Here is a 12,284-nt window from a genome sequence, read left to right on the forward strand (position 1 = left end):
AGTCAAGGATGCACGTACAATGAAACCGTCTTGCCATCAACCAGTAGAAACTGCAGAAGGAATGCCATGGAGATCAATTCCTCTCAACTTCAGTGAGGACTGCCTCTACATCAATGTATGGACACCAGCTAATGCCACAGAAAGTACGAACCTCACAACCATGGTATGGATCTATGGCGGATCATTTCAGACCGGATCCATCAACATACCTTTGTATAATGGACAGTACCTTGCTGCTGAGAAAAACGTCATCGTAATGTCCATGAACTATCGTGTAGGAGCTCATGGATTTATATTTCTTGGACATAATACGTTTCCTGGCAACCAAGGTCTTATGGACCAGGCTCTTGCCCTGCAGTGGATTCACAACAATGTTGGAAGATTCGGTGGAGATGCAAGCAAAATCACCTTGTTTGGAGAAAGTGCAGGTGCAGCCTCAGTTGGTCTTCATGTGTTATCCCCAATCTCACGTGACCTCTTCACGCGTGCCATTCTTCAAAGCGCGGTCCCAAATGCAGTGTGGGCATCCATCGAACCTTCGCAGGCTATCAACAGCACTAGAAGACTCGCAGAGCTGTCGAACTGTAATGCAAAATCTGATGCTGACATTTTCCAGTGTATCCAAGATCTACCACCAGAAACGATAGTAGAAAAGCAGGCCCTCGTTCCAATTGATGGCTCCGCACAATTCAGTCCAGTCGTGGATGGTTATTTCTTACCCGATTCTCCAGCATCACTCGTTGAAAAAGGGCAAGCGAAGCAAGCGGAAATCCTTCTGGGGGTGAACAAAAATGAAGGTACCACATTCCTCGTTGAGCTTTTGCCTGCAATATTTTCTCCATTTACGGATCAGCTTAATGTCAACAGAACACAGTTCCTGGAGACTGTAAGAACCGTTACTATTGGACAGTCCTCTGCCATTGTCAGAGCTGTTATAGCTCAGTATGCTGATATCTACGTCCCTTCTCTACACCCAAACTTCGTGGACACTGCTGACGACGTCTTTGGAGACGGTTACTTTAAGTGTCCCGCTACCAAACTAGCTGCCTCACATTCTGCAAATAACAATGTTTACCTGTATTCCTTTGATCAAAGAATTGCATCGTTCCCACTACCACAGTGGATGGGAGTTCCTCATTCGTTCGAGATAGAATCGGTGTTTGGGCATCCTCTCGGGGATGCCTTCACTTCGACAGATGTGGATAAGTCAATAAGTCGGAGCATGATGACTTACTGGACGAATTTCGCTAAATCTGGGTAAGTACCTGTTACTGTAGATATGAAAGGAATCGTGGTGTATATTTGACAGTGACGTAGCCAACTTTATGCAATCTTATGCTGCCTGCCTGCTTGGTTAGCGTCACTGGTTACATGGGAACAGTAGTTTATATCCTGTATGTAGTACATGTGTGCTATTTGTTATGGTGTTTTTAATTGCCTAATGCGGTTGGATACAGTCAACCACGTTATAAAGAATCCCTGCTCCACTCATTCCCTGTGAAATTTGACGTGGGTGTTATGGACTGTATACCTCTCATATCACACCAATAACAACCATTGTGTTTTTACCATCTGATTGGGACTATATCGGTCTAGTAGCTCTTTCTCCGTTGGCCAGTCTCGCTTTGTATTGTAATGAGAAATCCATATGTCGTGTGTTTTCTTTATAAATGCAAATATTGATAATTGCTTACAATGGTTGGTAACGATAACTTACTAATCATACCAGCAAGTGGAGAAATCTTATGTTAAAGGGTATTCAATCCATTTTTACAGAAACCCCAACCTTCCAGAAACACCAGACTTCCAATGGCCGACGTACAACTCTATGGATGAGCGTTTCCTGGTCTTTTCCTCGTCCGGACTGTCCACAGAGCAGGGCATGAGAAAGCAGCAGTGTGTGTTCTGGAACACTCTCCTGCCGCTGATCACCAAGAGCGAGGACACCGGCTCTGGCAGTAAGTCTCTTTTATCATCCCAAACTGGCTCCCACTGTAGATATCGCTTGTGTGAGATCAAGTTGCAGATAAAGCAACAATTGAATTGTCATAATGCTATTACATCATCAGTTAATGAGCTCATAATGCTTTGACATCACTGACATGTTTGACATCACAGCTGACAATGCTATTGACGTCACGAAGTTGATGACATCACAATGCTATGACCTCACTGAGTTTACTACTCATGAAGACTAATGACAATTTTGTGTTCAGATAAAGTTGGGTTTTTTATTGATAACCGATGAAGAATAATTTTGGATGATAAATAAAATCTCACCCTCGTGTCTGCTTATATCAAATATATCAACACGAGTTGATTACAATTACAATTATCCGAGGCTTGCCAATTATATGCCTGACTCTTAAGGTGTGAGTTCGAATCCCGAATGGGACTCAACCCAACGGAAGTACTAGAATCTGTACTTTACTACGAAAGTGTAATCCCAAATGTAACATATGCTACATTTCATGTTACACTTACCATATGTAGTTGTTCAATAACAAGTTGGTATTTTCAGTATTTTTACAACTTCATGGGGGAAACACAGACGTATTGATTATGCCTCAATAAAGACGCTTCAAGGTTGAAAGAACACAAATCGATCCCTATCAATAAAGCAAGAGGTTACACAAAACAGACGCTGAACAATTATCGATTGACAAACAATGGTTACCAGTGTCAATAATTTGACAGTGGATCTTGTACTTTCGTAAGTAGATTATAATGTCTTTATCAAATCAATTCAAATCTTTATTGCATGAAAGGCTATAAGACCATATACAAAAGAGGTACATATTAACACTGGAATAATTATATAATCAACTTCTAACTAACCAATTCTTCTCTTAGCAAAACTGCATTATAAATAAATAGGACTACTTTGTGTTGTTTTGAAGGGTCTTTGCATGAAAGTAAGGCAATAATTCGACATTTATATGAGATATAGGCAATTGTGGTACATTAGTATTTCTTAGAATTTCATATACAGGACATATAAACATAAACTGGAATACATCTTCAATAATGTTACAGAATGGACATACCCTTAGGGTCTTTTCCATAGAAAAATATCTTCCACGCTTAATTGCTAGATCATTAAAGCCTAAGCTGAAACGTGTAAAAGTATTGCGAACATTTCTTTAGCGTATGTGAGCTAAATAAGACTCTGCTTCATATCTAGAACTTTCATGAATAGTTGAATGCCATTCCTGCTTAAACATATCAATATCCCTCATCGTCTAGTGTCTGTGATAACCAAATACAACCAAAGCCGTATCGACATGACAAGGTGCGAGTATGTGATGTCCAATTATTCTTACCAAGATAATCAAGATGTGGAAGCATATTTCAAGTTGTTTAGGTAATCGATGTTCAGGCATATTACTTATTTTACACCACTATTTTAAACACAAACAGTAAGACGATATGTACAATAGAAATCTCCCACAGTCACCATAAACCATAGCATTTAGCGTTGATAAAACAACATTTAGAAACTTTCTACAGGTAAGTAGATTAATGTTCTCTGTGGTGTAATACTGTTAACACCCCTTTTTCAGATCCATGGAGTAAAATCGGTTGCATTTGAGAATCAAATAATTTGAAATAAATAGTCGGTTGGAAAGCACCGTACAGAGGATCAATAGAGTGAAGTTGTACAAGAACTTTCTTTGCTCGTCTCGCCAGGTTAATCCCAGATTAGTTCTGATTCAACGTATGGGTAAACAATATGCCAATGTATTTATGATCATTTATAACATTCATATGTTTATCTATAAAACAAATCTCTTACCCGACAAGGGACCACCTGTAAGGAATATATAAGCAATGTTTGATTTATCAAGATTCACATTCAACTGCCATTTATCTGTATAGTCTATGTAGTTGATTTTGAAGACCAATAACTGAACTACACACACATAAGAATCACACCATCAACAAATAATAACATGAATAGTTCGATTAGTTCGGGAGAAGGTTGGACGCCGTGTTCACCACACTTCATGATATCTAAATATAATTCGTTTATAAAAAGGAGAAATGTTGAGGACTTCAAACACATCCTTGACGTAGACCGTCGTAAATCTAAGTATCTGCGTGGGGAAAAGTATCATCTTCAGAGATGAGAATATCGTATACGTAGATTTAAGTATCGTTTAGATAGATATAAGTATCATCTACACAGAAATCAGTTTTGACAATGGCACTAATATGCTTTCATATTATAAGTCTCATTGGTAGTGTGACGAAGCACCAGAACTGAGAGTGCTCCCTGTGTTTTTATTACTAATGAACTTTTATTAACATATACTGGACAAAAATAGTTAGGGATATATGTAAATTTTGTTTGACATCAATCATAAAAATACCAATATCCCTAAATTATTTTGTCCAGTATATAAGTCATTCGGGACCCTTATTGTGCAAACACAAAACCTACATTTTTGCTGAACATGATGCTGCGTATCATGGTGGACATATTTGATTCATTATATTAGTGAACAAGCTTAGTCATGGTATCCGATTAAAACGTATCAAAAAACGCTCAAAGGCGCTGGTGTTTCTGCAACCAAGTCTTAAGCATTCCTGATTCTTCTGTTTCAGCAACAACTGGGAACGTGATTAACAGATGTCCCAAAAATGGAAGCAGGGTGTCGTTTGCTGTGAATACGTGTCTCATTGCTGTACTTGCAGCATTAGTGAGTGTTTAAACATGGAGCGATATCCTCAATGTATTCGCTGAAAAATCACAAAATATTTCCCAAAAATAGAGGCTCCTCTGACTTAGGGACAAAAACATATATATGTTCGATTCCTATTACATGCTTTTTAAAAATAGGGTAGGTGGGTCGATTGTAGTTTTTTTGACTTTACTGAGAATGTATTCAAGGATACCATATCATGATGTTACAATGCCTTGTGGTGATACATTGAAAGAGTTCTATATCAAATCGTTATTCATGTTAATTATTTGCAGGTTATGTCAGTGAGAGCCCATTATGCCAATTCAATCCATATTAGCCCTACGTACACTGACAAAACATGAAAATATCATACTGGGCTTGGATGAAAATGATGAGTTGAAATGTGCTCCAGTCATGATTTTGACTTGGTTAAAAATGGATTTGAGAGGGGTGGGGGGTGGCGGGGTTGTAGGATAGGGTCGGTCGGGTAAGCGGTAACGGACATATATTTTGCACAATCATGGCATAGTACATAGCTTTTTCATTACCTTTTGCTTCTGAGAGTAAGGGACCGCCTCCGTGGTGTAGTGGTTAGAGCGTCCGCCCGGAGAACGGAAGGTTGCGGGTTCGATCCCCGACCGCGTCATAACAAAAGACGTTAAAATATGGTACTTGTTGGTCCCTGCCTGGCGCTCGGCATTAATGGATACAACAAGGACTGGTCGGCTCGGAGTCAGTATAATGTGTCTGAGTGGGGTATTCATGCTTCACTGCGGCATGGTATCTCAGTGGGCTAGCACTATAAAACAGCTTAAGTCTGGGCTAGTACAAGCAGCCGCACATACACATACACACGCATGCACGTCGTCATATGAGCGAAATAATCTCAAGCACGACGTTAAACCCAATTTCACCTCACCTCACCTCACCTCACCTCACCTCACCTCACCTCACCCCACCCCACCTCACCTCACCTCACCTCACCTCACCTCTGAGAGAAAGATGCAACTGACTTCTGTTGAATTTAGGCAGAAAGAAATCTGCGTGTCACAATTCGTCATGTGTTGACACGTGAGGCTTATATATAATCGATGATTACCTCCAATAAATCCCAAATTCAAGTGCCATGATTCGGAAGAGGTCACTGTGACCGTTGCTATTTGATAATAAATTCTGTTTCATATTGTCATATTTGTAACACAGCTTCTTGAAATGGTCTCAAAGAGATTGCATTCATTTCGTCATTTTGTACAAACAAAGATGCTTACCTAATTAGCCATTTTATTTACACGCGTGTTGCACGTAGACTCTTTTATAATAAACACTTAGCCTTTCTCTAAACATCTAAATACTTTATCTGCATGCTTATTTCTCGTAGATTCTTTTCATTCGATTCTCTCCGTACCACTGCGTACATTTTTAGGACAACCTGTTTCACTTAGGTTTATATGTAAATACGTTAGCATGGCTTGTAACACCTATTGTTTGTGATCGTCATTGTTAAATACTCTGGACACCTCTTCAGCCGAAACTCTTACTGGTGATTTGAATCACTAACATGATCACTAAAAATTAATTTCCTGTACAAGCATATTTTATACTTATATATAAGCTGTGATGGAAGTGCTACCTGTCTCCCATCGAATTATATTCATGGATAGGCGCTGTTTTCTCAAAATTGATACAAAAACTGGAAGAAGGACACATTTGGATGTGACAATATATCAATAGTACTTAAGCGTCAGCACATATATTTTCATTTACTGATGTCTTGTTCTTTCACATTGATCTACAATAAACAATAATATATTCGTTTCACTTGCTGGTTTTCATTACGGTCAGTATAATCGAAATGTTTGGTTTTTATGTTACACATATTAAAGAACATGTTGGAATGGCAGATGCAATATCATCCGAAACGATCTTCTTCGTCCTTCCTCGATGGAAGGTCTGGTTGAGGTGAAGTCTTCTACAGGGAAGGTTTCACTTAGATTAGTTTACGATGCCCGGCTGGCTGAAAATCGGCAAAATTGAGAGATACCCGGCGGGGAGCTGGACGATAATCCGTGGGCATCGGAAATGTTTTTGACATCGGAAATTGCCTGTTGACACATCGTAGACAAATCGGAAGAAAATAACTAAGAATATTTTCTTACGGCGACCGGTGGTCCACAGTCCCACCTGTAATGGATCTGTGGCACATCACCGGGGGCTAGTGATCCAGCGAGGTTGAGGTGTCGGGATCGAGCCCACCTGTGACCGAGTGTAAGTACCTTGGAGTCAACTTTGTGTGCAGACTCTTTCCGTGTTGTCACAACCCCTAGTGTACAGTACACAACCCTGTGTACTTAAAAGAACCCCCGAATCCGTTGGTAAATGACCAGATGGTGGCCGCATGAATACGTGCAAACAACTAGTTGCGGGTACAGCAACGTTCAGTAAACTTGGACAAAGTACTGTGAATATGTGTCCCAGTTCACCCAGCTGTGAATGGGTACCTCGGTAGGATGGGAAAGCCACAATAACTCGGTGCGCCTAGTGGTTGCAAGAGTTGAATACTCCCCAGGGAGTTGCGATTGATAATACGATGTGCGTTTGAGATTGACATCCAATGATCGAGGGAAAAAATACCAGCGCCATGAGCATGCACTAGTTGCCTGGATATGTGCGCTATATAAATATCCTATAATAATAATAACCTTCCGGCAACCCACCAGTGACCCTACACGCACCTGCCACACATCCAGGGAATCGGAATGTTTTCAGTGCGCTGGTGGGGCATGGTCACCGGAGAATAGCAAAAAGGTTGTCTGTAGGGAATCGATCAACACTCGGATTGTTCCCGTTCGTAGGCCGTACGATTAAACTAAATCTGAAGGTGACCAGCCACAGTCAAACTGACATCCAATGTATATCATTCAGACACCGGGGATCTTGACGTGCCTGGTCCAGGCTATAAATAATGGTCTGAATGGGTTGAGCAGCATACGTCATGAAGATGCCTGACCCACCACATTTGCAGAGACAGGCCCGGGTACGCATGGTGTTTACAGATGTGTCCGACATATATACTCTCCCAAAAAAGAAACGCATATAGTAACTTCAACTGTATTTTTATGTTTATTTTGAAACATCTTGTGGGCTTTATGAGTTAATGAAATATAGCGAAATTGCACACTGGGAATGCAGACTTATCCGTCTTTGGCACCAAAGTAAGTTTAAGTGTCACATGGAGACGTGTGGTGGCGCTGAAGTCAATACCTCGTGTGACCACCGTGGGCATCCAGAACTGCACGGCATCGCCTCTGCATCGAACGAATAAGTCTCAGAATCTCGTGTTGCCCAATCGCAGCCAACTCTGCCTGTAGTGCCTGTGCGAGTTGCTGAAGTGTCTGGGGCTGAGGGTTACGGCGTCGCAGCCGTCTGTCCAGAGCATCCCACAGATGATCGATCGGGTTTAAGTCCGGTGATCTTGAGGGCCAGGGGAGCACATTGATGTTGTGGTTCTGGGGGAAGTATCTAGTGTGACGTGCTGTGTGGGGTCTGGCATTGTCCTGTTGAAACAACTCCCTCTGGCGATCAATGATTGGAAGGAAGTGTGGGCGTAGGATTTCGTCACAGTACCGTTGAGCTGTCAGGTTACACTGGATCATCACCAAATCACTTCTCCTACGGCAGGTGATCCCTCCCCACATAATAACACTTCCCCGGCCTAATCTGTACACCTGGGGAACGTAAGCGTCGGCGAAACGTTCACGTCGACGTCTGTACACCCGCATTCTTCCATCGCATTGTTCCAATAGAAATCGTGATTCATCACTGAACCAGATTCTACGCCATTTCGGTAGGTTCCAGGCCTGAACGTTGGTGCACCATTGAACTCGATGTCGACGATGTTGTTGTCGAAGCACAGGGCCAAAATAAGGTCTTCTGGCACGTAAACCAGCCTCTCTCAACCTGATCCTGACGGTCTGTGCAGAAAGCCTCCTCAATCCGGGTATTTGTCGAGCGGTACTGGTAGCCGTAGCTGTTCGATGACGCAGGCGATGTACCCGGATGTAGCGATCCTGCGCCGCAGTGGTCGCTCGAGGTCGCCCACTACGAGGGGCATCTGCTACCAAATTCTGCCGACGATATCTCTCCCAGAGCTGTGAAATGGTGCTTTGGTGAACATTCATGCGTCGGGCACGTTGAGACTGGCCAGCTTCAAGAAAACCAATGGCGATATGACGGTTGGCTTCACTTAGACGTGGCATTTTGCGTTCGTCATCAATAATCCAAATACAGTGAATAATCGACAGACAGCGATAAACCTTTTATACCCATCATTGATACTATCTGATCCCCCAACTTTCAAGTGCATTGCATGTGAATTGTGTATTCTGTGACACTACACGCCGAAATTGAAAATCATGCTGTTAAATACGGGTATTTTACGGCTGGCGCGTTTTGTTGTGCTGTTTCAAAACATAAACACCATAGGACTCATAAACAGAGCAAAACCTTTTGTAAAATGAATCACGTGTTAATTCATTGCTACATGAAATTGCTATTTTCATGATGCGTTTCTTTTTCGGGGAGAGTATATATTTTGGGAATCGATAACCACTCGGGTTGTTCCCGTTCGTTGACCGTACGGTTAAACTAAATTAGATATGTAGGGGACATTTATCAATCTGACACATCAGTGACCGATATGTGCGATGCAATTCCCATTTAGACTTGTTCCATACATTCACACTGACTACTCTTGCATTCATTTCTGAAAGGTGCAACCGGTGGGACGTACGGTATATTGTTTATTACTTATGTATGTGGGAACGGCCTTGTCGTTATTACAGTATCCCCAGAGTATTACCAAGATAGCTGATTGTGATGTGTCATCTGGTTCGCGTGAGTCGAACAGTGCGGTTAGTTTGCTTTCACAAATATAACGATTTCAGTGCTACGGGTAATCTTTCTCACGGCCCTCAAAAGATCAATTCTAACCCGGGTCTCGTACATTGTAGAGAGGTGTATAAAGGGAAAGGTTTCGTCTCGCACTGTTACTGTATTCAAAATTATTCGGCAGCGGGTCATATATATATACATGACTATTTCACTGAATTAATGTATGCTTAATAGTGAGGATACGTTTGTTAAATGTATCAAGGGTCTGCACAATTGTATGATCAGGTATTACGACATACCAGATTAGGTTTTTGTTGTCCAAAGCCTGTGTCCCACTTTCCACAGGGGTTCTGTTTCTAGAGTCTGTTTCTGGTGCCCAGGCCATTTCGGGAATAAGGTCAGCGACTCACAATCCACAGCGGCGCCTAATGAATACAATGTGCGAGGCCCATTCTATCAGCCTCAAGATATATTTACTGACCTACATGACTTTCTCCACCTGAAGCCCTTAAAGGAAAACTGTCACATCAAGCTATGATTGTAGTGAGTGGGTTATATTTATAGTATTATCGGTAGTATTTCAGCCATATAGTGACTATGAGAGTTGTATGATAAATATAAATGTAGACAATATAAATATCTGTCGACGAAGGACACTGAAATGTTTAGACTATCACAGTTGTAAACTAGCATGTAATCAGGAAATAATATTTATACAGAACAAAACAGTATAACATGGGAATTTAGATCGCCAGTTGCAACTGAGGGTTGATCACCATTCGTGGGACCATGGGGACTTACAGCACTTTTGGTACCTGCATGGACCTTAGCTGGATTAACACCATCCCTTCAGCCGCTGTCGATATTGAGGAATTGTAGCCAAAATTAAAATGACAAATTCTGCGTTAATAAACAGTGGCAGATAAAATATCCATTGAATGATATGGACTTCTGTACTCCATCACGCTATTCTTGCAAGTGGAGACTAAAGGTTGTGACTCCGGACGGCATTTTATCACCAGCACATAAAGTCAACGACCTTGCCGCTGTGGCACTGTGGATTGAGAGTGTGGGTTCGAATCCAGGATAGGACGTGACCACTTTCACAAAATGGCATTGTGTATTCATAGCTTTCGGCATTGAGAACCGTGTCAATTTACACGTATCAGGTGTGTGTGTGTGTGTGTGTGTGTGTGTGTGTGTGTGTGTGTGTGTGTGTGTGTGTGTGTGTGTGTGTGTGTGTGTGTGTGTGTGTGTGTGTGTGTGTGTGTGTGTGTGTGTGTGTGTGTGTGTGTGTGTGTGTGTGACACAATGTCAATCGTCTACACTACGAATTGTCCGACTTTCATTTTGTGGAAGTCGCGCTGGCTGAGAGGGTTAGACGGCTGACTCTGTGTGCTGGCCATTCGGTGCCTGACTCTGTGGGTGTTGGTTCGAATCCTGGATGGGACTCAACCCAACAAAAGTACTAGAATCTGTACTTTATTAAGAAAGCGTGCTCCCAAATATAACATATGTTACGTCCTCAGTTTTAAATATTGTTTTGCATGTGTAACTCTCCAACTGATTACAGCCCCCGTTAGGAATCTTTCTTTATGTGTACATGCCCCTGTCACACAACCTATCCAGTGCAAGTCTCCAACAGATACATCTGTGTGTATCTAAAGGCTCTCCATATTTCTTCCTGTGTTTCTCATCTCCCGCCAGACCAGTTTCATTCTGACCTGTCCCATGAAGATCCGGCTTAGAATTGGCCTTCAGCAACCCATACTTGTCGTAACAGTCGTAAAGGGCTACTATAACGAGTACGGGTAGTCAGCCTCGCTGACTCGTAAAACATGTCATCGATTCCCATTTGCGTCTAGATCAATGCTCATGATGTTGATTACTGGATTGGCTGGTCCAACCGGTAGGACGGTTTAATGTCGATTTCTTATGTATGTGGGAATGGGCCTTGTCGCTATCACTATGTCAATAACACCCGCCTCTGGGGAAAAGCCATATAATTCTGTTGTTATGACACACACTGAGAGGCTGACTCAACATTTCTCGTCTATTCAGCGTTGCGTGGATAGGGTTTGGGTAACACAGTGCTCGCATAGATTCTCACAAACAGCGACGTATTTGTAGGACGTTCTTTGTTTCAAGAGAATAAACAGCACATTCAGAGCATGACATATTGATTTCAAAAGCTTCTCGTGAGATTAGACGGAGAGAAAAAACAGAGCTAGTCGACAGTATATGCAGCTGAGTGCCCGCAGCCGGCATTTACATACAGTAAACAGATCCTCCGAGCTTTTTATCCTCTTTTTGTTTTGTTATGAACAATTAATAATTAACTCCGTACGCTTTAGTGTATTAACATTTGAAAGCCTGTCTCATTCTCAGTGTTCTACACTCATTCTCAATGCAAGTGCACAATTGCAACGTTGCAATAACAGGTTGTAAGTTGCATGGTGCAAAGGTCAAGTATTTGTATACTACGTTTAGTAATTTTTAAGATCAAATTCAAACCTAATTTCTTGCTATCATTGTCCGAAAATTGTAATTTATGACCTTTTAAATATAATTGATTATTGTAGTTTAAACAATTAAATGTGTAAACGTTTCAGACTGTATACATTTATAATCAAGAATATATATTCATAGACTCTTAGAAATGTCCTAAACACCGTCCGTATAGTATAATATCTAATAAGGATGGAA

At 41.5% G+C, this 12,284-nt stretch overlaps 1 protein-coding gene across 1 annotated transcript; it reads left to right on the forward strand.

Moving 5' to 3' along the window:
* Nucleotides 1-1,079: 1,079 nt before the first annotated feature.
* On the forward strand, nt 1,080-4,824 carry LOC124273549 (acetylcholinesterase-like). Its single transcript, XM_046708830.1, has 3 exons — nt 1,080-1,257; nt 1,777-1,958; nt 4,609-4,824. The coding sequence occupies exons 1-3, from the start codon at nt 1,124-1,126 to the stop codon at nt 4,713-4,715; spliced, it is 423 nt and encodes a 140-aa protein (XP_046564786.1). The 5' UTR covers nt 1,080-1,123; the 3' UTR covers nt 4,716-4,824.
* The last annotated feature ends 7,460 nt before the right edge of the window (nt 4,825-12,284 follow it).

The sequence above is a fragment of the Haliotis rubra genome, unplaced genomic scaffold (genome assembly GCF_003918875.1).
Source record: "Haliotis rubra isolate DU_JTF1 unplaced genomic scaffold, ASM391887v1 Scf1817, whole genome shotgun sequence".
In the NCBI taxonomy this organism is placed as follows: domain Eukaryota; kingdom Metazoa; phylum Mollusca; class Gastropoda; order Lepetellida; family Haliotidae; genus Haliotis; species Haliotis rubra.

Excerpts from the sequence above, each read along its gene's own strand:
- LOC124273549 (XM_046708830.1), top strand. The coding sequence starts at position 1,124 with ATGGGAGTTCCTCATTCGTTCGAGATAGAATCGGTGTTTGGGCATCCT. Across the intron at positions 1,258-1,776 it reads ACGAATTTCGCTAAATCTGG|AAACCCCAACCTTCCAGAAA; the intron begins GTAAGTACCTGT and ends CCATTTTTACAG. Across the intron at positions 1,959-4,608 it reads CGAGGACACCGGCTCTGGCA|CAACAACTGGGAACGTGATT; the intron begins GTAAGTCTCTTT and ends CTTCTGTTTCAG.